Genomic DNA, 26,768 nt, shown 5'->3' with positions numbered 1-26,768 from the left:
AAGTGACCTTGAGAGTTTTGAAAGGTGCTTATAAATGATATGGATTATTATTCTAAACTCCAAATGAGAGTGAAAACTTTCTCCTTCGCGATGGTGTTAAAGGCCAAACGCATAAAAAAAAAAAAGAAAAAAAGAGACCAGGTGCCCGGCGGCGGTCCGAGCCGCTTTAGTGGAAGGTGCAAATCCCCACCCCCTTCACACCTGCCAAATGTGCTGCTAAGCAGGAAATGAAAGCAAATCGTATGGAGGTATTAAGGTGCGCTTGGTCAGTCGGCAATTTGAGCCGTCTCTGAAATAAGCCGCGGGCGACTTTGGTGGTTGCAGTTTGCATTCAAAAGACCCCCCCACCACCACCTTTAAGAAGCTTCGCCGCCGTCCGTCCATTGTTGAGGCGGAAGGCGAGCGGCCATTTTGGGGCGCGTCAGGACTTCCATTGTGTCCGCAAAGCGCACCTTAGCAAGCTAGCATGGGGATTTTGCTCAGAAAAAGAGTCAGCGGAGGAACCGCCAATCAACCCCAAGCCGGTTCAAATGGGGGCGTGGCCTTCTTCCCACAAAACCGCCCAAGATGGCGCACTGTCAATCCTCCATTTTAAACTCAAGCGCTTCCAGAAATTGGCTTGCTGTCGGATTCTATGTGACAGCGTCGTTTTTGTCAGCCATTTTCATAGACCGCCACTCCATCTCAACGCATTGAGCGTGGCCCAAAACATCGTCGCCACTCAACTGTCTCTCCTAGCGGCGCGCTAACGCAATCGATCCGCAGCATTTCATACGCTTTGCAGGATTCCTAAATTTGGCCCCCGGGCCTTGACTTTGATACCGGTGATGGAAGGGAGATCGCTGAATAGAAAGAAAGCTAGCTCAAACGCTAGCGAGCTAGCTAAATAAATGAGCATGACATTTCACAAATTTGATTAGCTTTGGCGGACTGAATAAAGTGATGCGGCGGGCCATATTTGGCCCCCAGGCCTTGACTTTGATACCTGTGATGTAAAGGATTAGCCAGATAGCTGAATAGAAAGAAAGCTAGCTCAATGGCTTTCTTTCAAAGGCAGCAAGCTAACACAAAGTGAGGGAAAGACGTAAAGAGTTTGATGGTTCTCATATTCAAAAACAATGTCCCCACTATGGGACTTATTAAGAGGCTTTCTGTTTATTATTATGACAATTTGAAAGCATGAAGGAACAGGAATAAGCTAGCTTACCTATTAGCCGCTCCGCTGTGTCCCGGATGTTCCCCTTTGCTTGTCCAATCGAGGCATCTTGTAAACAATCCAAAGAGTCGATGCAGTATATCCGCCATTTAAAGGAGAGGACATTTTCCAAGCGGCCATTCGACGCACTTGTGCCACCAAACTTTTTTTCTTCTTCGCCGTCGCTGCCTTCCATTTTGGAGACGTTCGGTGGGCGGTGACCGCCATCGCGTGGTGAGCGGCGGTATTGCGCGGCCGACCCAAACAAGCATCGTCTTGACTAATGAATGAGTCCATGTCCCAAAAATGTGCAGCAATTTGTTAAATTAGCAACGCACATTTATTTACACGACAAAATTCACATCAAATCTTTCAAAATTCAACTCAAAACACAACAAGCCAAGAAACCCAGCGTGTTCATAGAAACACGCATACATTCATTTTTCATCAAATCAAAACAGAGTATCAAATAAGTTCAAATAATTCTCAATAACATCTTTAATCATAATGATAATAATTTATTTAATTTTGAATCGCCTTTCAAAACTCTCAAGGTCACTTTACAGTTAGTTACCAGATGAGTTTTTCTGTGGGTGAGCGGCAGCAGCCACACGCGCCGGTGTTCTCTCAACCCGGAAGTAACTCAAATAGATAGAAAGTTAGCTATATTGATTAGTTATATAGCTAGCTGTCTAGCTGGCTATCAACTAGCACTCTATTTGCTATCTATTAGCTAACTGGCCGGCTCGCTAGCTATCTGGCTGGCTATCTATTAGTTATATAGTTGTCTAGCTGGCTATCTATTAGCTTTCCATTAGCTATCTATTTGTATATATTGGCAAACTGGCTGGCTAGCTAGCTATCTGGCTGGCTATCTATTAGTTGTATAGCTAGTTGTCTAGCTGGCTATCAATTGGCTAACGATAATGAATGCGGCAAGAAAAGAATTTATCTGCATTCATATGAACAGGCTAAGCGTGAATGGCTTCAAATAAATACGCTAAAAGGCTCAATACAAGACATTGCGAATGAGCAATGGGGGAAAAGTCAATAAAATATGTCTAAAATATAATATCCAAGATGGAGTCCGCGGGGGGTCCCAAAGCGTCTCATTGGTGGGGTGAAAAGAACGCTAGAACAAGGACGTCTTTTTCAGGCCCGGCGCCGCTCGTCTTTGTGGTTCCTCCAAGCGAGGTTTGATCTGCAGTTTTTTCTCTGGAAAAGCGAGCAAAGGATGGATTGAAAGGCGATTAATTTAATAACAATAACAATCATCATCATCATAATAACACATTTCATTTTTAAGTGTCTTTCAAAACTCTCAAGGTCACTTTACAGTCACTGGATCAGTTTTTCTGTGGGTGAGCAGTGGCAGCCACAAGCGCCAGCGTTCACTCAACCCGGAATAACTCAAAAAGATAGAAACCTAATTAGCTAGCTTATAGATAGCTAATAGCCGATACCTAGCTACAGAGCTAATATGTTTCCTGACCCAATTAGCTAGCTAGCTATGTAGCTAATAGCTAGCTAGCTAGTAATAATGATAATAATCAATTTGATTTCTAAGCGGCTTTCAAAACCCTCAAGGTCACTTCACAGTCAACAGTCACACGATTAAGTTTTTCTGTGGGTGAGCAGCAATATAGATAAATATAAAATATAAAACTAGTTAGCTAGCTAACAGCTAACTAATAATAATAATAAAAAGAATACGTAACTCAAATAGATAGAAAGCTAGCTAGCTAACTAATAGTTAGCTAATCATAACAATAATACATAACTCATATAGATAGAAAGCTAGCAAGCTAGCTAATGGATACCTAATAATAACAATAACACAAAACTCACATAGATAGAAAACTAGCTAGCTAATAGATAGCTAAGAACAATACATTTCATCCACAAAAAAAGTAGATACTAACCGAGGTGGCCGTTGATGTCGAAACAGGTAAATGCCCCCTTTTAAGCAAGCCTAACTATGACCCTAATCTTAACCCATAACACTAAATCTAAACCTAACCATAAAATTTAACCCTAACCCCCAATCCCTAATCTTAACCCATAACACTAACCGCTAACCCTAACCCCTAAACCAAAACCCCTAATGCTAACCCTAAACCTAACACTAAATCTCACTTTCACTTTAACCCCTAACCTTCACCCCTAACGTTCACCCCGAACGCCAACCCTAACGCAATAAACAATAAACCCTAACGCTAAACCTAACCCCTAATCTTGTCCCCTAACCTGAACCCTAAATTTAAACCTAACACCAAATCTCAACCTAAACCTAAAATTTAACCCTAACCCCCAATCCCTAACCTCAACCCCAAATCCTTACCGTAAATCTAACCCTAACACTAAATCTAAACCGAACCCTAATATTTAACCCTAATCCCTCACTTTAAACCCTAACCTTCACCCCGAACCCCTAAACAATAAACCCTAACGCTAAACCTAACCCTAAAATTTAACCCTAACCGCTAACCCGAACCCTAAACCCAACCCCTCACGCTAATCCTAACCCTAACACTAAATCTAAACCGAACACTAAATCTAAACATAACATTAAAATTTAACCCTAACCCCTAATCTTAACTCCTAACCCTTAACTCTAAATCTAACCCCCAACCCTAAATCTAAACCTAACACTGAATCTAAACCTAACCCTAAAATGTAACCCTAGCCCCTAATCCCTAACCTTAACCCCGAATCCTAACCCTAAATCTAAACCTCACATTAAATCTAAACCTAACCCTAAAATTTAACGCTAACCCCTAATCCCTAATTTTAACCCCGAATCGTAACCCTAAATCTAAACCTAACCCCTAATCCATCGATGAGAAGGTTTCTTCAGCCGTCATCTGTACAAAAGTGAAGGTTTCGGACGTTTCGCCTCCTATCCAAGAGGCTTCGTCAGCGAACTAAAGTCTGACTGGTTGTATCGGCCCTATTTATATATCCCTAATGTCCAGACATGGTGGCGCCGGACACAGCTATGATAGGTCCCTACTCTCAGGTTGGGGGGGCAGAGGACCCCTCCCTGTGGCCCCACTGATTGTTCCTACATTCCTGACTAACGACTGGCCTATTACTCCCAAAACCTTCACTTTTGTACAGATGACGGCTGAAGAAACCTTCTCATCAATGGACCACTCCTGTACGACTGAGAGTTTACACAGACGTAACCCCTAATCCCTAATTTTAACCCTGAATCCTAAACCTAAATCTAAACCTCACATTTAATCTACACCTAAACCTAAAATTTAACCCTAACGCCTAATCCCTAACTTTAAACCCAAATCCTAACCCTAAATCTAAACCTAACCCTAAAATTCAACCTTAGCCCCTAATCCCTACCCTTAACCCCAAATCCAAACCCTAAACCTAACCCTAAATCCTAAACCTAACTCTAACCATAACCCCTAATAAAGGTTAATCCAATCCAATCTGAATAACCGCAAGAAAGTGGGACAGTCGGGACAATCCGATACGTCGCCCACTCGCTTTCTGGGCGGCTACCTTTGTTTGGCGTGTTGGTGACCAATCGTGGTTCCGGCACATCGGCCTCTTCCGGAGAGCTGCAGAGGGAGATGAAGGAGGGCAGCGCCAGCGAGGATGTGGCGGGACTCTCCGGCGCTTCCCGAGGTTCTTGCGGCAGGCGGCGACCAGCTACAGCGTTAGCATCGGCGCCTTTGCTCACCCGCTTGCTACGCTGGCGGTGCTGCAAATTGCAGCGAGCGCCGTGGGGGCAGGAGCCCGTCTTGGAGAAGTCCGGGCACACCAGGGTGTGTTTCTTCTTGCACTGGTGGGGCAGAAAAACAAAAAACCGTTACACGCTGCCTCTTTCGTTTTTTTTTTTGTTGTGGGTGAGCAGCGGCAGCCACACGTGCCGGCGTTCACTCAACCCGGAATAAGTCAAATTAAATAAAAAGCTAGCTAGCTAATAGATAGCCAATAGATAGCTAATACATAGACAGCTAGCTAGGTAGCCGTATAACTAATAGCTAGCCAACTAGATAGGTAACAGACAGCAAATAGCTAGCAAATGATAATAATAATAATAATAATAATAATAATAATAATAATAATAATAATAATAATAATAATAATCATCCATTTCATTTTTTTTAAGTGCCTTTCAAAACTCTTAAGGTCACTTCACATTCACGGGATGAAGTTTTTCTGTGGGTGAGCAGTGGTAGCCACTTGCGCTAGCGTTCACTCAACCCAGAATAACTCAAATAGAAACCTAGCTAGCTAGCTAATAGATAATTAATAGCCGATAGCTATCCAGATAGCTAATATGCTTCCTGATCCAATTAGCTAGCTAGCTAGCCATATAGCTAATAGATAGCCAGCTAGATAGCTAATAGCTAGCTAGCTAATAATAATAATAATCCATTTCATTTCTAAGTGCTTTTCAAAACTCTCAAGGTCACTTCACAGTCACATGATGAAGCTTCTCTGTGGGTGAGCAGCGGCAGCCACACGCGGAAGTCACTCAAATAGATAGAAAGCGAGCTATATCTATTAGTTATATAGCTAGCTGTCTATATATTAGATTTCAATTAGCTCACTGTCCGGCTAGCTATTTGGCTGGCTATCTATTAGTTATACAGCTAGTTGTCTAGCTGGCTAGCAATTGGCTATTAGCTTTCCATTATCTATCTATTTGCTATCTGGCTGGCTATTAGTTATATAGCTAGTTGTCTAGCCAGAGTTCACTCAACTAACTTGGAAGTAACTCAAATAGAAAGAAAGCTAGCTGGCTAGCTAACAGATATCTAATAAAAGAGGCTCAGTGTTGTTAGGCGCACCGGCGGGATCAGTCGTCGCTGCAAGATAAACATCAATGTCAGTTCCGGCGCCCGTCCATCAAGCCACGAGCGTAAGCTGGAGCAAGAGTGTAAATTGGCCGCTTGATTCTCGGCGAGATCCGATCCCTCCCACCTGTCGGAGGAGCTAATTATATACGCTGCGCCCTGCCGGCTCCCGGGAGAGCGTTTCGGTGAAGGCGGCGGCGAGCCGGGCGGCCCCCCGCCGGCACGATGGCTCACAAATAGAGACAAGATGGATTTTCAAACCATATTTTCAATGGTGCCACTTTTTATCAAGATCGTATGTGTGTGTGTTTTTGCGGTTTATCCGCGCCAAATCCTTGCCCCCCCCCCCACGTTTTCGTGTCAAATTTCTCGTGAAATCGGCACTTTTTCAGAAACCTCCCCCGACCGATCTCACCTGAAAATGCATTTCCATCAATCATCGGCGGATTTTCACCATTGGAAGGCCAGCCTTTACCCCCCATGCCCCCACTACGCTAACCGCTAACACCGCTACACAGCAGGAGGGGACGTGCGGCAGACGGGAGGAGAAGGGCCACGTGCCTCAAGGCCATAGGTGTCAAAATGGAGGCCTGTGGGCCAAATCTGGCCCGCCACGTTTTATTTAGCCCACAAAAGCATATCAAACTTGTGAAATTACATGCAAAATGGAGGCCTGTGGGCCAAATCTGGCCCGCCACGTTTTATTTAGCCCACAAAAGCATATCAAACTTGTGAAATTACATGCTCATTGATCGGGCTAGCTAGCGAGCGAGCTAGCTAGTTCTCTTTCTATTCATCTAGCTGGCTAATCCCTTACAAACTTGTGCCCGCTAAAGCAAATCAAACTTGTGAAATTCCATTCTCATTTATTGAGCTAGCGAGTTAGCTAGTTCTTTTTCTATTCAGCTAGCTGGCTAATCCCTTACATCAGATATCAACGTTGAGGCCCGAGGGCCACATCTGGACACCCGCATAGTTTTATTTCGGCCCGCCAAAGCAAATCAAACTTGTGAAATTCCATGTTCATATTGAGCTAGCAAGCTAGCCCTCTCTCTATTCAGGTGGCTGGCTAATCCGTCACGTCGAGGCCTGGGGGCAAAATCTGGCCCACCGCATAGTTTTGTTCAGCCTACCACTGTAAATCGAACTTGTGAAATTCCATGCTCATCTATCAAGCTAGCTAGCGAGCGAGCTAGCTAGTTCTCTTTCTATTCAGCTAGCTGGCTAATCCCTCACATCACAGGTGTCAAAATCAAGGCCTGGGGGCCAAATGTGGCCCACCACATCGTTTTGTTGAACCCGCCAAAGTAAATCAAACTTGTGAAATTCCATGCACGTCCATCGAGCTAGCTAGGTAGCAATTGAGCTAGCGAGTGATTGAGGCGGCGAGCGATCGAGCCAGCTAGCGATCAAGCTCGCTAGTTCTTTTTTTTATTCAGCTAGCTGGCTAATCCCTCACATCACCGGTGTCAAAGTCAAGGCCTGGGGGCCAGATCTGGCCCGCCACATCGTTTTATTGGGCCCGTCAAAGTAAAGCAATTGGTGGAATTGACGGGACAATTTTTTTGGGACAATGACATCCTCCCGTTATGACAGTCGCATTCGAGAAGGACGGACGGGCGAGCGTCTGCGTTTACCTTTTGTCCTTGGGGACAGTAGCCTTTGACAAAGTCTTGGCACACTTTGGCTTTATGGGAAACGTAGACGTGACTGTAAGGACAGTCGCTGTTGTTGCAGATTCCCTTCAGGAAGTACGAGCAAACCGGCATCTGCAGGGCGGGCAAAGAAAACAAACGTGGCTCAAAAGGGAAAAACATTTCGATTGGACGCCCGCGATGACGACTCGAGTGTGTGAAAGAAGAGGAGAGCCAGAGAGAATCCAAAGAACGAGCGGCTGAGGATTGACGTGACAAGCCATTACAGCACTTTGTCAACAGGTGGCCGCTTTTGGGCCACGCGGAGTGTCAAGAGGGCGATCGGATGGCCCAACGCTTCCGCCACCCCGATCGCACTTGCCGGCGGGAGATGCCACGGCTCCGCTTGCGTGTGTGCGGGGGGAGCCACACGCGTCAACGGCATGCCAGGGCGAGCCCGGCGAAGGCCCAGCTAAAAATATCTGAGGGCGCAAAAGGAGGACAGTGATACCTCAGTTTACGAACGCTTTAGCTTACAAACTTTTCGCCTCTCGAACATTAAATTCCCGAGCATACAAACTACTTTTCGGTGGACGAAGAAAATCACACAGCGCCACGGTGGCTGGCGGACTAGTTTTACACACCCCCTATCTTTGAGTGCAGATGTGTTTTTTTATCGAGTGGAGTACTTTTGCTCTTATGGGAACGAAAAAGACCCCACCACATGCTAGTGTTAAGGACAAAAAAGAAAATTACTGTCGAGCAGAAGATGATCATCGAAAAACACCGATGTGTGCGTTTGTATGACTTAGCGTCCCAGTACTAGTATGCTAAATTGCTACGTATGGCTAAGAGTGTTTCCGTGGTTTCCAGGTTCGCGTTAAGCCAAAGAGGACACAAAAGAAAATGTCAATCGAGCAGAAGGAGATCATCAAAAAACACCAACGAGGTGTGCGTTTGTGTGACTTAGCGTCCCAGTAGCAGTATGCTAAGTCGACTATTGCTACATGTGGCTAATGGTGTTTCTGTGTTGTCTAAGCAACGGTCTCAGGCAATAGAAGAGGTTGAAAAACTTCTGGTGATTTGGATGAACGAAAAGCAGCTAGTTAGGGACAGTGTGAGTCAGGGTATCAGATATCATCAAGAGGCAACTACTACATTAAGGACCATCACAAAGGTCAATAAAACCACTTGATTATACAATAGTTTATTTCTTTGATTACAATCCAATAGCACATTTATGATACATAAAATAAGGTCGATTGTGTGTAGTTTTCAGGCTTATTTCATAGAAAATTACATTTTATGGGGACCTGGGAACGGATTATTGACATTGTAATGGTTTCTTATGAGAAATAAATGTTTGGAAGACAAACTTTTGGCCTTACACAAACTTCCTGGGAAGCAATTAAGTTCGTAAGCTGAGGTATCACTGGGAACTGGGAGCGAGTGGGATGCCACCCATCCCACTCCCCCCCGCCAGCATAACTTGGAAGGCTTTCTCCTCAAGACTCCAAATAGCTCTTGGGAGGAGGGGGCGGGGGGTCGTCCCCAAGAAACAAGAGCACAAATGCACTCGGGGGGGGGGTAAACCGGGCAGGTGTAGCTGCACGCACGGAGAGGCGGGGCTACCACAGTCAGATGGCAACCGACACAGGTGCAAGGCACACGTGTTGATAGGGAGGCTGTTGCGGGGTTTGTCTCCCCCCTCTCTCACACACTTTCCTTTTCTGGATCCTAATCCCCAGAGTCATTGGAGACATTCCGCATCCAACGGAAGCGATCGGACGGGCAACAGGCCGAGTTGGAGGCGGGAGTCCCTCCTCCCGCACACCACCCTACCCCACCTCCACCCTTCCTATCAGCTCACCCGGACTGCGTCCAGCCAACAATGTCAGAATCCAATGCCTTCACGAATAGACCCAAAGCGTACCTGCCGGAAGCGGAAAAGGCGCCGCATCGAGCCGGCGGCGGCGACGACGTACCTTCTCCTTGGCGACGCGGTGGGAAAACGGGCAAGCGCCGTCCGCTTGTTTGCATGTCCCGCGGAGAAATCTGGCCAAGGCAACGGAAAATCTATATCAGTTATCGAGCTACTGAGCTATCTATTCGCAGTCTAGCTATCTGGCTAGCGAGCTATCTATTAGCTATATAGCTATCTAATGGCTATCTAATAGCTATCTATTAACTGTTCAAATGGCTGGCTCGCTAACTAGCTTGCTATCTAGCTAGCTATCTGCTATATAGCAAGCTATTTCGCTAGCTATCTGCTATATAGCAAGCTATTTTGCTAGCTATCTGCTATTTCGCTAGCTATCTAATGGCTATCTAATAGCTATCTATTAACTGTCTAGATGGCTGGCTAGCTATCTAGCTTGCTATCTAGCTAGCTATCTATGATGATGTATATCGCTTGCTATATAGCTAGGTATCTGCTATATGGCAAGCTATTTCGCTATCTGCTATATAGCAAGCTATTTCACTAGCTATCTAATGGCTATCTAATAGCTATCTATTAACTGTCTAGATGGCTGGCTAGTTATCTAGCTTGCTATCTAGCTAGCTATCTAATAGCTATCTATGAGGTATATCGCTAGCTATTTGGCTAGCTATCTAATGACTAATAGCTATCCATTAGCTGTCTAGCTGGCTGGCTAGCTAGCTATCTAGCCTCCTATCTAGCTAATTATCTAATAGCTATCTAATATCTATCTATTAGCTATAGAGATAGCTATTTGGCGAACTATCTAATGGCTATCTAATAGCTATCAATTAGCTGTCTAGCTGGCTAGCTATCTAGCTAGTTATCTAATATCAATCTATTAGCTATCTATTAGCTAGCTAGCTAGTTTTCTATCTATTTGAGTTATTTCCGGGTAGAGTGAATGCTGGCCCGTGTTGTAGCCGCTGCTCACCCACAGAAAAACTTATACTGTGATTGTACCTTGAGAGTTTTGAAAGGTGCTTAGAAATGAAATGGTTTATTATTATTATTATTTAAAGAATTGGACAAATAGAATATTTTTTAGAATATATTTTTTTGCCTGTAAATGTTCAACCTGGGTGTGTAAACGTTTTCAACCAAAACTTTTTTATGCCTCGGTTTACAACCAAAAATCAGTTTTTGAAATAACTGAGCACACCTGAATGCACCACTCAACTCCCCTCTGCTTCCTTATATGTCACTTCCTGGTGTGGCGTCTCAGCTCACAAACTGAATTGGTTCCCAGAAAGTGTGTGTAAGGCGAAAAGTTTGATTTCCAAACATTAATTTCCCATAGGAAACCATTAACATGACAATAATTCGTTCCCAGGTCCCCACAAAACATATTTTTTGACTAAAGAAGCCTGAAAACTACACAAAATGTAGCTTATTTTAATGTATAATAAATGTGCTATTTTATTTTATTGAAAGAAATAAACTGTATAGTATAATAACGTTGTTTCATTGATCTTTGTGATGGTCGTTGACTTAACACGGAAGGCACTGAAAAAGATAGAAAACTACCCAGCTAGCAATAATAATAATACATTTAATTTCTAAGGGCCTTTCAAAACTCTCAAGGACACTTTACAGTCACGGGATTTTTTATGTGCGGGTGAGCAGCGGCAGCCATTCGCGCCAGCGTTCACTCTATCCGGAAGTAACACAGCAGCAAAGCTATAAAAGGAAGAGCAAAGGAAAGAAAGAAGTAGGAAAACAAAATACAGAAAGGCAAATGGGAGTCCAAGCTCCGCCTCCCCAAACCAGGCCAGCCGTGTTTCCGATGCTGACCTTGTGCAAACGGCCACTTTGTCGGGGTCGTGGATGAAGGGACATCCGGCGCCGCGCTTGCACTTGCCGAATCGGTTGTAATACATGCAGTACTGGCGCCGCTTCTTTTGGCGAGCTTGCCTGATGATGGCCAGGCTGCGCTGGACCGCGCGGCTGCGTTGACAAACGCGCACACAAAAGCAAACGGGTTCCTCACGGTGGCTCACTTTGGACGTTTGGTCCACGGGGGCGGGGCCTACCTGGCAAAATGGCGGGGGCTGTAAGCATGAGTGGCAGAAGAGGCTTGGGAAGCGCTTCTTCCTATATTCCCAGTGGGGTGGGAAGAAAAACAAAGAGGGTTGCGGGGGGTATTAGTGGTCCAGCCAATCGAGTGATCAATCGACCAATCGATCATTTCACCAACCGATCAATCGTTCAATCGACCGATGGCCCAATCAATCAATCGACTGACCAATCCATTGACCAATTGATTGACCACTTGCTCGACCAATTGACCGATTAACCGACCAATCAATCAAACAATCAATTGACTGACCAATCGACCGATCAACGGACCGACGAATCGATCAACCAATCGATCAATCAATCGATCAATCGACCAATCAACAGAGCAATCGATCAATCAATCAACCAATCAACTGATCAATCAACCAAACAATCGACTGATCAATCAATCGACCAATTTACCGACCGACCAATTGACTGATCAAATAACCAATCGACCAATCAATCAACCAATCAACTGATCAATCAATCAAACAATCGACTGATCAATCAATCGACCAATTTACCGACCGACCAATCAATCGACCAATCGACTGATCAAATAACCAATCGACCAATCAATCAACCAATCAAATAATCAATCAATCAAACAATCAACCAACCAATCACTTGACTGACCAATCGACCGATCAACGGACCGACGAATCGATCAATCAACCAACCGATCGATCAATCGAGCAATCGATCAACCAACCAATCAATCGACCGATCAGTCAACCAATCAATCGACTGATCAAATAACCAATCGACCAATCAATCAACCAAACAATCGACTGATCAATCAACCGACCAATCAATCGACCGATGGATTCAACCCAACCGAAAAGCACCCACCCACCCCTTCTTTGAGCCACTCTCCCAGCCAACCAATCCATCCATCCATACGAACCCACCTATCGGGCTGCCGGCCGTGTGTCGGCAGATCGTCCGGGACAGCCGATTGGCTGAGACTTGGTAGAGGTGCCCCCGAATCCAACACACGGACGCTTGTTCTCGCTGGCGAGCGGCCGTCGGGTATCTCTGACGGCTCTGGAGGAAACTCCTGCACAAACCAAATCTTGCCCACTTTTGGACCAGCTGAAAAATGGCCGTCGGCGGGCGGTACCTCGCCGACTGGATTTTGCGGGCTCTCCAGGAGAGGGCCTGGCGGCTGGGAAGAACGGCGGCGGCGGGCGCGTGCCTCAGCAGCTTGGATTGCCATCGGTAATTTCGGGCGCGGTGGAAGGAAAAGGCCGCACCTGCCGATGACAACGTTGATCAGAAGTCGCACGTGACGCGGCGAGACGGGCCAGATGACTTTTGACCTGGCCCATCAATGGTCGGGAAACAAAAAATGAGGCCTTGCAACCAGATCTTCTTGTCGTGGCAATTCTTTACTTTAGCGTCGGCGCTCAATTGAGTGTAAAAACAAGAGGGAGGCGGGGCTGGGGTGGGAGGGGTTAATAAAGCGTCCAGTGATGAGCTCATTTCCCCGAGTCTCAATTACCAATTGCCATTTTAATTAACCTTAGATATCAAACCCACAAAGTCGCAAAGAAACAAATGCTGCGTCAAAGTCATTCCGCGGCTAAATGGATGCCAAACCAATTTTGGGACAAGCAGTGTCTGAAATAACAATAACAATATATTTCTAGCTATCTGGCTGCTTACCTAGCTAGCTAGCTAGCTGGCTACTTAGCTAGCCATCTAGCCGGCTATGTATCTAGCTAGCTAGTTGCTATATATTAGCTATCTAACTAGATAGCTAGCTAGCTATCAATTAGTTATCTATTATCTAGCTAGCGAGCTTTCTATCTATTTGAGTTACTTCCGGGTTGAATGAATGGCTGCCGCTGCTAACCCACAGAAAAATTGATCGTGTGGCTGTAAAGTGACCTTGAGAGTTTTGAAAGGCGTTTATAAATGAAATAACGTCTGTCCGGATGCCCAGGGTGTGCAACTTTTACGTCGCGTGTACAACTTACAAAACGTCTCCGCCCGGGTGGCCGACAACTTTTTCAAGGAAAAAAAAAAAAAATTTTCGGTTCGTCGGTTTTTCGGTTCGCAATTTGCATAATCGGCAGCCAATCAGAAGCCTGCATCGAAGAACTTGACCTTGAGAGTTTTGAAAGGCGCAAATTTCCCCATTGCGGGACGAATAAAGGTATTCTGATTCTGATTCTGATAGACATAAAATGGATTATTATTTTTATTAGCTAGCTAGCTAGGTATCTATTATTAGCTATATGGCTATCTAGCTATCTAATTGAGTCAGGAAACATATTAGCTATATAGCTAGCTATTGGCTAAAATGTATTATTATTATTACTCGTACAAGCAAAGAAAGTTCCGGCGATGGAGCCCGTTCTCCGCCAAAAAGTCAGCTCACCCACACCGAGAACACGGCGCCGCCAATCAATCACCGAGATTGCGCAAGACACCACAAGACACCCAAACTGGAAACTTGTGTCTTCCAAACATTTATTTCCCATAGGAAACCATTAAAATGAGAATAATCAGTTCCTAGGTCCCCAGGAAGAGAGTGCGTATGAGGCCATGGCATTATTGACGGGAAGCGTCAAAGCCTTTCCCGTCCCGCGTGACGTTTCCAATCCTCACGCCCGGAGGGGGGGGGGGGATGCTCCTGCCATACTCGCCGGCAAATTCCGGGCGAGATCCGCCTGGAACTCTTGGAGACTAAATGGTATCGATGGGGACTGTACCCCGGGGGTTGGCCTTCCGACTCCCACGGTTCCGCTGCACAACCGTCGGATTTAGCCAATGGCGCCATTTCATCACTTAGCCTAAGCCCCCGACGGGATTCCCGACGTTTGACACGCCGCTTGCTAATTTGGAGCCCCCCCCCCTCCGACATCCCAGGGGAGCATTAGCATTTTTGCAGGCGTGGGCGCTGTCGGCTTACGGGCCGGGCCCACTTTCAAAACGACGACATTCAAGATGCTACGCCTGCACGGAAAAAGTTGGTGGCCACGCCTCTCCCCCCCGAGCGACGCCGGGGGGAGAGACAACCTCTGACCCGACCGACCTTGACCCCCCCAGGGCCGAGGAAACTCCAGTTGGGGAGTGCGGCGGCCATCGTCGTGAGGTCAAAACTTATAACCGCGCCTGTCAATCAAACCATCCCGCGAGAGGCGTCAAGAGGCGGAGCCCCGGGAGGCCCGGTCCACTTAAGGGCCACCGACGGAAGATTTTTCCAAGTGCTGAAGGGGCACTTCAAAGTCAACTGGGTGGATCCCGTAAGGCAAACGGACGGCGGCGAGCGACTTATAAAATCTACCGTATTCGAGTATAACGCGCAAAATATTCAACCTAAAAAAGAACTCAACGTTTGGGTGCGCGTTATAAATGAGGCCTGGGGAAGAAATGCCATATACAGTGATACCTTGGCTTACGAACTTAATTTGTTCCTAGACAGAGTGTGTAAGGCGAAAAGTGTGTATCCCAACCATTAATTTCCCATAGGAAACCATGAAAATGAGAATAACCCGTTCCCAGGTCCCCATAAAACATCATTTTCTACTTTCTAATATCCTAAGCCTTAAAACTACACAAAATATACCTTATTTTATGGATAATAAATGTGCTATGGTATTATAATGAAAGAAATAAACTGTACCATACAATAAAGTGGTTTTATTGACCTTTGTGATGGTCGTTGATGGCTTGATGGAATGGAGTGGCCCTTTCAACAGCATGAAACACTTGATGAGGAACGTCGCCTTCTTCTTCCACCATCTTGAGGAATTATCCCTTGTAGGTGCTTTCATAATTTTACCTAGTTCTTCATCAATTGTGTTCTGTTTAGCTGGGTTGATAACTTTTTGCACCAAGTGTACAGATGGCCTGTGCGGGTTATTTGTGGAGCCTGATTGATGGGATATTTTAACCTTGCAGTCTACACTCTGCCTTTGAACTATCAATAAAGTTGAAACGAGTCCAAATTTCACAAGGTAAATTTATCATAAATTTAACGTTTGTTAACCGAAAAGTTCGTAAGCAGAGGGGTTCGTAAACCGAGGTATCACTGTATATTTAATGCTTTATCCCTTCCAGGAGTGGGCAGCATTTCCATGGCTATTCTCGCCCTTCAGTTTGGATTCTCGGAAAGACATGCGCATTCCTTTTTAGCATTTCTTTAGCTAGGCTTCATTTCCTTTGCTGGCCTCGCCCACACTGAAACGCGAGTTAAGCATTGCTGCTTTGCACAATGACCAGAGTTTACATTCGTTTTCGTCATTTTTTAATTGATATACTGTCACCGAGCCGAGAAAACACGAAACGAAATTTGATACCGATTTTTGAATTGAAAATTAGGGGTGCGCGTTATACACGAATAAATACGGTCATCTAAGACGACTTGTTTTGAAAAGTCTTTGCAGCCTCTGTGTACCCCCAAAAAAAGCCAAAGCCAGATGCGATTTCTATCTAGGAGGAGGTAAGGTTGCACTTGCGAATGCCGCTGCGCTCTTGCGCTAGTCGTTGCGCTAATGCTTTTCGGGTAGTGAGTGACGGAGTTCGCTCAGCTGCTCTCCCGTTTCTCTCAACAGCCATTTCAGGCGCACCATCGGAGAAGCCCGTTTGAGCCGTTTGGGCCGTAGAGACGCAAACTGTGGCCCCAAACGGGCCATTTGAACATTCGCGAGAAGATCTAATTGGTCCCTACGGGGGAGTTGCGAGGATAGGCCGGTGGCGGTCCAGGGAAATGTGGCTCGCGACTAGGAGATCCGGGCATCGGCTCCAACATGACACTACGGCGCAAGCCAGGTTGACCGACCGTTTTCTGGAGGGACGCCATATTGCGGCAAATGCGTCAAGGTCCTTCAAAGTCTTAGCAGGTCTTGGATTATAATAATAATAATAATCCATTTAATTTCCAAGGGCCTTTCAAAACTCTCAAGGTCACTTTGCAGTCACAGGATCAGTTTTTCTGCGGGTGAGCAGCGGCAGCCACATGCACCAGCGTTCACTCAACCCACAAGTAACTCACATAGATAGAAAGCTAGCGAGCTAGCTAACAGATAGCTAATAGATAGCAGCTAAACAGTTAGCTAACTAGCTAGATAGCCTAATAGGTAATAGATAGCCAATTACATAGCTAGCCAAATAGCTAATAGATAGCAAATAGATAGCAAATGGATAGCAAATAGATAACCAGCTAGGTAGCGAGCTAGCTTATAGAAAATAGATAGAAAGCTAGGTAGCGAGCTAGATAGCAAATAGATAGCCAGCTAGGTAGATAGCTAATAGATAGCAAATGGATAGCCAGCTAGGTAGCTAGTTAATAGAAAATAGATCGATAGCTAGGTAGGTACCTAGATAGCAAATAGATAGCCAGCTAGGTAGATAGCCAATAGATAGCAAATGGATAGCAAATAGATAGCCAACTAGGTAGCCAGCTATTATTTGTACATTGATGACTCAAGTCAACAAAAATAATAATAATAATAATAACAATAATAATAATAATAATAATAATAATCCAATTCATTTAATTTCTAAGCGCCTTTCAAAACTCTCAAGGTCACTTTACAGTCACAGGATAATATTTTCTGTGGGTAGATCTAATTGGTCCCTACGGGGGAGTTGCGAGGATAGATAGAAAGCTAGCGAGCTAGCTAACAGATAGCTAACAGGTAGCCAGCTAGACAGTTAGCTAACTAGCTAGATAGCCTAATAGGTAATAGATCGCCAACTACATAGCTAGCCAGATAGCCAATAGATAGCAAATAGATAGCCAGCAAGGTAGCTAGCAAATAGAAAATAGGTAGCTAGCTAGATAGCAAATAGATGGCAAATGGATAGCCAGCTAGGTACCTAGCTAATAGATAGCAAATGGATAGGAAATAGATAGCCAGCTATTATTTATACATTGATGACTCAAGTCAATAATAATAATAATAATAATAATAATAATAATAATAATAATACATTTCATTTCTAAGCGCCTTTCAAACTCTCAAGGTCATTTCACAGTCACTGGATCAGTTTTTCTGTGGGTGAGCAGTGGCAGCCACACCGTTCACTCCACCTGGAATAACTCAAATAAATAAAAAGCTAGCTATTAGACAGCCAACAGATAGCCAGCTAGCTAGCTAGCCAGTAGATAGCAAATGGATACCCAGCTAACCTAGCTAGCTGGATAGATGTTCCACCTCACTGGAACTTTCACGCCGATTGCTCTCTTTGTACAAAGATGAAAAGTGCTGCCACTTTTGGAGCAAAAACGGACGAGAAAGTCGCCAGCTCAAAGTTGGACCACAACTGGAGTCAAATTTGGAACAAAAGCGCCCTGATGTCACAGTTCCCTTGTCTATGGAATCCACTTTCAAGGTGACATTGAAATTGCATTTGCGACCTCTGGCGGGCCAACCAAAAGCAACTTGTCCACTCCAGTGCCAGGGTTTTTGTCATTGTCACTCCAATTCCAGGAGCCACAGAATATTGGGTTTTAGGATGACATCAACATGCAATGCAGCCTCAGAAACCTTTGACTCTCTTCTTTCATTAGAAAAGAAGGGTTAATTCCTAAATGATATGGGTCTGGGGTTATGCGAGCTTGAAATGGGGGTGCCTGTCCAAAATACAATGCAATTTCGTTGATATAGCACTTTACCAACAGCTGAAGCTGTAACAAAGCGCTAACGTGGACAAAAGTCAAATGCCGCCTCCCCGCGGAAGGGGAAAAAAAAAAACATTGCCAGAGGCCATGGCCAGCGCTTTATTGGCACCCAAACAAGAAAAAAGTGTTAATTCCTAAGTGATCTGTGGGTCTGGAGTTATATGAGCTTGAAATGGGGGTGGAAGTACAAAATACAATCCATCCATATTGTTGATATAGGGCAGGGGTCGGGAACTCACCATTAATATGAATGGTTTGCGTCTTTTTTTTGTTTTTGTTACACGTCTGGCTTATTTAAAATGGCCGCTTACCTGTTTCAATATGAACGGCCGGTATCATCCAATCAAAATTGCGCTTTCTGCCAACTGCAGCCCGAACAGGAAACGAACAGCGACACTAAGGGGGTCGCGGTCGCCGCGGCAGCGGGGGTCTTAGCTCATATTTTTACTTGACTCTTGAGTGCGGATTGAACGGAGGAGGGGGCTCGTGTTGAAATGGGGAGCGGGGAAACTCGAGCCAGAATGTACGGCCAATTTAGGAGGCCACCATTTTCTTGGCTAGCATGTGCGCTATGCTGTGTCAATCAATCAGAATGCTAACAGGACACACAAGCTACGCTAATGATTTGACAAGACATGGCCGACCAATCCGGGGCCGTGTCGCTATTTGGCTTCAAGAGTTTTTCTTGTTGGGAATGAAAAAGAGACTGGCTTCATGATCCACTGCTGAAAAGGACGCTTTGATACTGTCAGCGTCATGTCACGAATAGGGTACAGCAAGTGCTGAAGAATGTGTCTTTGTATTGTCATGTTATTTGTTATTTTAGTTTTTTTTTTAATTTTACTTCAAGATGGCGCCACGAGACTGGCTGCCTTTCCAGCAGCTCCTGTATTTTGTTTTTCTACTTCTTCCTTTCATCACTTTGCTGCTGTAAAATAATAATAATAATAATAATAATAATAATAAGTACTAATACTAATAATACATTTCATTTGTAAGCGCCTTTCAAAACTCACAAGGACACTTTACTTTCACAGGATATTTTTTTCTGCGGGTGAGCAGCGGCAGCCACACGCGACAGCGTTCACACAACCCGGAAGTAATATAAAGTAAAACATTTAATAACAAATATGACAAAACAAAGACACAGAGAGTCATTCATTCTTCAGCACTTTCTGTAACCTCTTTGTGACATGAAGCAGTTCTAGATGAAAGAGGAGATGATCAAAGCGTCCTTTTCGGCAGTGGAGCAGGACGTCATGGTGGAATGTGCACCAAATGTCATCCTAAAATGTCAATTTTTCCACTGCAAGACTAATAAAGGTCTATCCAATCCATTCTCGAATTTGTTTGGGGTTTTCTTGTTTGGGTGCCAATAAAGCGCTGGCCATGGCCTCTGGCAATGTTTGTTTTTTTCCCTTCTACAGGGGGGCAGCGTTTGACTTTTGGACATGTTAGCACTTTGTTACAGCTTCAGCTGTTGTTTAAGTGCTATATCAACCAATATGGATGTATTTTGTACAACCACCCCCATTTCAAGCTCAGATAACTCCAGACACGTTATTTAGGAATGAACTATTTCTTTCTGATGAAAGAAGAGACTCGAAGGTTTCTTACGCTGCATTGAATGTTAATGTCGTCCTAAAAGCCAAAACAGTGAGATCTGGGCTTACAAACATAATTTGTTCCCAGAAAGTGTGTGTCAGGCGAAAAGTTCGTCTGCCAAACATTTATTCCCCATAAGAAACCATTAAAATGAGAATAATCAGTTCCCAGGACCCCATAAAACATCATTATCTACAAAATAAGCCTTAGAACTACACACAATATATCATTTTATGTATCATAAATGTGCTATTCTATTGTAATTAAAGGACTAAACTGTACTGTATAATAAAGTCGTTTTATTGACCTTTGTGATGGTCGTTGATGTCATTGCCTCTTGATGATATCCGAGTGAAGTTGCCGCGCTTTCTCTGCGTTAATACCCTCACTCACACTGTCCCTTGCTATCTCATGAATCCAAATCAACACAAGTTTTTCTTTTGTGTCCTCTTCGTCTTAACACAAGCCTGTGGTGGGGTATTTTTCACTCCCATAATAGCAAAAGTACGCCACACGATAACAAACCATGTCTGCACTCAACGAAAAGGGTGATGAAAACTAGTCCGGCGGCCACCATGGCGCTTCGTGTGGTTTGGTTCGTCTGCCGAAAACTAGTTTTACAAGATTACATTCTGGTGAATTTAATGTCCGTAAGGAGAAACGTTCGAGAGCTAAAGCGTTCGTAAACTGAGGTATGTATCACTGTATTCTATTCTATTGGATTAAAAATGACAAAAACCCTGGCACTGGAGTGGACACCTTTTTGCACGTCTGCCAGTGAAGGAGTTTTTAAAACAATCAGCTGAATTGACACAATCCATGGTCGGGATGGTGCGACCTCTGCCCTCATTTGAGCCCCGCCCCCCCTTCCCCCCAATCTGTGCTCTCCACTTCCTGTTAACTTTATAAGCTTGAATGAAATAGGATAATGAAGCATCTTGAGAAAAAATAAAAACAAAGCTTAAGGCCATCATTTGAGATTGGAATGAAGACGCAATGTTTGCAGGGGGGGTGTAACGGCGACCTTATGACCCCCCCACCCATGTTCTGTTTTTAATGGGCCTGGCCGGGCTTGCTCTCATTAGTAATTCAATTTGCCGTTTGTCGGTGGCCCTTATCAAGGGTGCAGACAGCAACAAGCCGCTTTTGCACACTCCATCTTCCTCCTGGCTCACCCCGCCACCCCCACACCGGCGCTCGCCCCCCTTTTTTTCCTCTGTCTTCCATTCCCAAATCCGCCATCTTTCATTCCAAATGCGCGTGATCCGGCACCGCGGGCTAATTGGATTGGATTGGATCTACCTTTATTCGTCTCGCAGTGGAGAAATTGACATTTCACAGCAACCCGGAAGTCACTCAAATACATAGAAAGCTAGCTAGCTAGCTAATAGACAGCTAATAGCCAATTACTAGCTAATGCTTGGATTGTATTGGATGTCCCTTTATTTGTCCCGCAGTGGAGAAATGGACATTCACAGCAGCAAAGTTATGAAAGGAAGAGGAAAGGAAAGAAAGAAGTAGAAAAAACAAAGATGGCGCCACTCTCGTGGCGCCATCTTGAAGTAAAAAAAAATAATAATAACATGACAACACAAAGACACAGAAAGTCATTTGCTATCTAGCTAGCTAGGTATCCATTAAATAGCTATTAGTTAGCGATCTAGCTAGCTATTTATTTGCTGTCTATTAGCTATTTAACTGACTAGCTGGCTGTCTGTCCGTATATTGCCTGTCTCACTGTCTATCTATTAGCTAGGTATCTAGCTTGCTAGCTATTAACTAGCTATTATCTAGCTAGATTTCGATCTAGATTGAGTGAACGCTGACCCGTGTGGCTGCCGCTGCTCACGCACAGAAAAAACTTATCCAGTGACTGTAAAGTGACCTTGAGAGTTTTGAAAGGAATGTATGATGATGGTTCATTCTTAAGCACTCGCTGTACCCTCTTTGTGACATGAAGCAGTTCTATATGAAAGAGGAGAGGATCAAAGCATCCTTTTCAGCAGTGGATCAGGGACATCATGGTGGAATGTGCACGTCTACTACAAGGTGAATTTGGAAAGCAAACACGCAGCGTAAGTGATGAAATAAAGATGGAAAGGAAAGGAAGAAATAGAAAAATAAAATACAGGAGCTATTGGAAAGGCAGCCACTCTCGCGGAAGCCATCTTGAAGTAAAATAAAAATAAAAAAACATATTTAACAAATGATATGACAATACAAAGACATAGTCATTCATCTTCAGCACTTGCTGTACCCTCTTTGTGACATGAATAATAATAATAATAATAATACATTTTAATTATAAACGCCTTTCAAACCTCTCAAGGACACTTAACAGTCACAGGATAAGTTTTCTGTGGGTGCGCAGCGGCAGCCACACGCTCCAGCGTTCAATCAAGCCGGAAGTAAACAGATAGAAAGCTAGCTAACCAGCTAGTAGATAGCTAATAGTTAGCCAAGAGATAGCTACCTAGATAGCTAGCCACAGATATAGTTATATAGCTAGTAGCTGGCCAGCTAGATGGTCAGTTAGCTAATACACTGAGTAGCTAGCAAGCTAGTAGATAGCTAATATATAGCCAGCTATCCATTTAGATAGCCAGCCAGCTATCTAGATAGCTAAAAGATAGCCAGCTAACCAGCTAGCTAGCTTACAGATAGCTAACAGATAGCTAGCTAGCTATCTGGATAGATAGCTAATAGTAAGGAAGCTAGCTATCTAGATATCTAACAGATAGCCAGTTAAGCAGTTGTAGATGAAAGAGGAGAGGATCAAAGCATCCTTTTCAGCAGTGGATCAGGGACGTCATGGTGGAATGTGCACCTTTCCCACAAGCTAATGAGGTGGCGCTCGCCACAAAAAAAGCGCCAAGAGTCCATCAAGTGGTAGAAAGTGTGCGCGAAACAGGATGGATTGTGTCGGATTGAAGAAATCAGCAAAAAGAGCGGCGATAAGCCACCTAGCGAGCGAGCTAGCCGTTACGACAAATCGAGCGTCCAGAGAATACTCATTTTTTGTCTTTAATGGATTCCACCAACTGTGGAAAATGATGTGGAGATTTGAGCGCACGGTAAAAACAATGATTGCTTTCAATTAGCTTGAGCGGCTATTCTCCAGTTCGTTAAAAACAATCCAATTTGCAAAATGATCATTATGGGAAAGCGCTGGAAACACATGATAGCGGCGGCGCCGCTGCAAATTAGCCGCTATCTGCACTTGACACCCGCTCCCCGCTCCCCCCCTCCTCTTGGAGGATGGCGGCAACATAAGGTGAAGCCTGCTGCCCCCTGCTGGACAGAGAAACACCCCCTTTTTCAGGTTCGTGGGGGGATTCTTTTGAGTTGTGTACAGTGATACCTCAGCTTACGAACGCTTTAGCTCACGAACCTTTCGCCTTACGAACATTAAATTTTGGCTTGGCTGACAAACTAGTTTTCGGCGGATGAACCAAACCACACGGTGGCTGGCGGACTAGTTTTCGTCACCCCCTTTCTTTGAGTGCAGACGTGGTTTGCTATCGAGTGGAGTAATTTTGCTATTATGGGAGCAAAAAGACCGAAGAGGACACAAAAAAAAATTATAGTGGAGCAGAAGAAGGAGATCACCACCAACAAGGTGTGCGTTTGTGTGACTTAGCTGTCCCAATACGCTAAGTCGACCATTGCTACCATCCATTAACAACTACCATCACACAGGTAAATAAAACGACTTTATTACACAGTACAGTTTATTTCTTTAATTACAATACAATAACACATTTATTATATGTAAACTAAGGTATATTTTGTGTAGTTTTAAGGCTTTTAGTAGAAAATGATCTTTTATGAGGACCTGGGAACGGATTATTTTCATTTTCATGGTTTCTTATGGGAAATAAATGTTCGGCAGACGATCCATTGTTTATTTGTTTAATTACAATCCAATAGCATTTATTATACATAAAATAAGGTATATTTTGTGTGCTTTTAAGGTTTATTTAGTAGAAAATTGTGTTTTATGGGGATCTGGGAAAGGATTATTCTCATTTTAATGGTTATGGGAAATAAATGTTTGGAAGATAAACTTTTCACCTTACACACACTTTCTGGGAACCAACCAAGTAAGCTGAGATATTACTGTATTTTGTGTAGTTTTAAGGCTTATTTCGTCGAAAATGATGTTTTATGGGGACATGGGAAGGGATTATTCTCATTTTAATGGTTTCTTATGGGAAATAAATGTTTGGAAGATGAACTTTTTGCCTTACACACACTTTCTGGGAAGCAATTAAGTTCGTAAGCTGAGGTATCACTGCATTGGTCTGGCCAAAAACAAGGACCGTATTGCTGGACATTCATTCCCAGTGACAAACCACAAGAACCTCCCACCCCCCAATCACAGGATACGTTTTCTGTGGGTGAGCAGCGGCAGCCACACGCGCCATCGTTCACTCAATCCGGAACTAAATAGATAGAAAGCTATCTAACCAGCTAGTAGATACTTAATAAAAAGCCAACAAATAGCTAGCTAGATAGCTATCCACCTAGATACAGTAAAGTCTCGTTATATCGATATTCTCGGGAGTCGGAAAAAATATCGATATAACCGGACGATCGATAGATCCGATCCTGCGGCATAGATAGATCCTTGCGTTCATAGAAATAGTATCGTAATAAGCAGTACTATCAATATAACCGATATCGATATAACGAGACTTTACTGTAGTTATATAGCTAGCTAGATAGTTCGCTAATACACTGAATGTCACTATTAAATACATAGATAGAAAGCTAGCAAGCCAGTTAGTAGATAATTAATAGATAGCCAACCGATAGCTAGCTGGATAGCTAGCCACCTAGATACAGTAGCTCTATAACTAATAGCTAGCTAACTAGATAGTTAGTTAGCTCATACACTGAATGTCACTATTAAATACATAGAAAGCTAGCTAACCAGCGAGTAGATAGTTAATAAATAGCCAACAAATAGCTAGCTAGATAGCTATCCACCCAGATAGTTATATAGCTAAAAAATAGCTAGATAGTTAGTTAGCTAATACACTGAATGTCAGTAGCAAGCCAGCTAGTACACAGTAGCTAGCCAACAGATAGCAGATAGATAGGTAGCTACAGTAGAAGCTAATAGTAGCGAGATAATTAGTTAGCTATACACCGAATACTAAAATACATATAGAAAGCTAGCTAAAGCTAGCGAATAGTTAGCTAGATAGCTATCCACCTAGATAGTTATATAGCTAATAGCTAGCGAGATAGTTCGTTAGCTAATACACTGAATGTCACTTAAATACACAGATAGAAAGCTAGCGAGCCAGCTAGTAGATAGCAAATAGCTAGCCAACAAATTGACAGCGGTGGTTCCGAGACAACCGCCGTCGGCGTCCGACTTACTTGTTCTTGCCGAAGTCGGGGAGAGTCGCCTCAATTTGTGTCTCCCAAAGGACACTAGTTCCCGAGTGGGCGTCTTCCTCGCCGGGCTGTGGGCGTGGCCTCGTGCCGAGTGCTTCGCGGCCCAGAGGAGGCCCCCCTTCGGCGGCGCGTTTCCACTTGGACTTGCAAAATAACAACAAAGTGGAAAGAAAATGTGTGAAATGATCGCACGTGTCACGCAAAAAACTGCTTTCAAACCGCTAGCACACGCTGCACTAGTACAGGTAACATCCAACAACCGTCTTCCGTTCTGACAAAACGGTCGTAAGTCGAAACGGTCGTAAGTCGAAATCCATTCAAAATGTTGATGGCACCTTCTGGTGCCATCACGCAGTCGATTGCTTGGCGAGAGTGAGATGCTGGCTGGCTGGCCAAAATTGTTGTACGCGTCGCCAGCCTGCTAGCTAGCGCGTTGCGGTGCCAGGCGTAAAATTAAAATGTCACAAATAGGGTCTGGAGGTTGTGGTCGCAAGTACGGGTGGTCGTAAGTCAAGTCGGTCGTAAGTCAGATGTTACCTCTATCATCAAAAAATGGAGGCACTATACAGTTCTATTTGGGTTACTGTTTAGAGCAGGGGTGTCAAACATACGGCCCGCGGGCCGGAACCGGCCCCCGAAGAGGTTCGATCAGGCCCGCAGGATAATTTGAAAGCGGAAAAATGCATAAAAGACATGGAATTAATATTTTTGATTCACTGCAATTCATGGATTATCCGCTAAGGGGCGCACTCTTTCCATCAGAGTAGAAGACACGCCGCATCACTGAGACAGACTGAAAACAGCCGACGGTGTCAATGCGCCATCTGCTGCTTGTTACAACGTTGTTAATACTTTGGTCTCTACCTCTCCGCGACACCCTCATTAGCCAAAATGTCGTTATCCAAATGGAGAAAAGTAGATAAGGAGTGTAGAATTTTCAAAGAAAAATGGACCACGTCCTATTTATTTACAGAGATGCACGGAAAACCTTTGTGCTTGGTGTGTTTGCAACAAGTTTCGGTATTGAAGGAATATAATATTCGACGCCACTACGGGACTCATCACAGCGAAAAAATATGACGGGTTGCAAGGACAACTGAGAAGAGAAGAGATTAACGAATTGCTGGCGGGTCTGAGGAAACAGCAGTCAACTTTCATCCGGAGCCGAGAAGTCAGTGAAGCAGCGGTAAAAGCCAGCTACCTAATTGCTAGTGAAATAGCATTAGCATCGAGGCCCTATTTCGACGGTGACTTTGTTAAACGATGCATGATGAAGGCGGATGAACTTGTATGTTCCGAGAAGCGACAAGCTTTTTCCAATATTAGCCTGACGAGGAATACTAGAGCAGAGAGGATTTATTGCATTTTCCGTGGCAATTGACGAGAGCACTGACATCACAGACGTGGCCCAACTGGACAT

General features: G+C 44.3%; 1 protein-coding gene across 2 annotated transcripts in view; it reads right to left on the bottom strand.

The window, feature by feature from the left end:
- Positions 1-1,519: 1,519 nt before the first annotated feature.
- zc3h3 (zinc finger CCCH-type containing 3) overlaps positions 1,520-26,768 on the bottom strand; it is a 30,859-nt gene continuing 5,610 nt past the window's right edge. The window contains exons 3-11 of one of the 2 annotated variants that reach the window (XM_089000329.1): positions 25,331-25,491; positions 12,821-12,953; positions 12,609-12,757; positions 11,670-11,730; positions 11,431-11,583; positions 9,641-9,710; positions 7,659-7,790; positions 4,718-5,000; positions 1,520-2,410 (exon numbers count right to left, since the gene is read on the bottom strand). In XM_089000329.1, the coding sequence (XP_088856455.1) occupies positions 2,328-2,410; positions 4,718-5,000; positions 7,659-7,790; positions 9,641-9,710; positions 11,431-11,583; positions 11,670-11,730; positions 12,609-12,757; positions 12,821-12,953; positions 25,331-25,491 (1,225 nt within the window). In that variant the 3' untranslated portion in view covers positions 1,520-2,327. Of the gene's footprint in view, positions 2,411-4,717; positions 5,001-7,658; positions 7,791-9,640; positions 9,711-11,430; positions 11,584-11,669; positions 11,731-12,608; positions 12,954-25,330; positions 25,492-26,768 lie in introns of both variants that reach the window. The other variant, XM_089000328.1, reaches the window with a different exon arrangement.

This window comes from Hippocampus bargibanti, linkage group LG07 (assembly GCF_051943395.1).
Source record: "Hippocampus bargibanti isolate YZ-2025 linkage group LG07, ASM5194339v1, whole genome shotgun sequence".
Classification (NCBI taxonomy): Eukaryota; Metazoa; Chordata; class Actinopteri; order Syngnathiformes; family Syngnathidae; genus Hippocampus; species Hippocampus bargibanti.
Note: the sequence above shows the minus strand (reverse complement) of the source record. Positions and strands in the feature narration are given on the sequence as shown.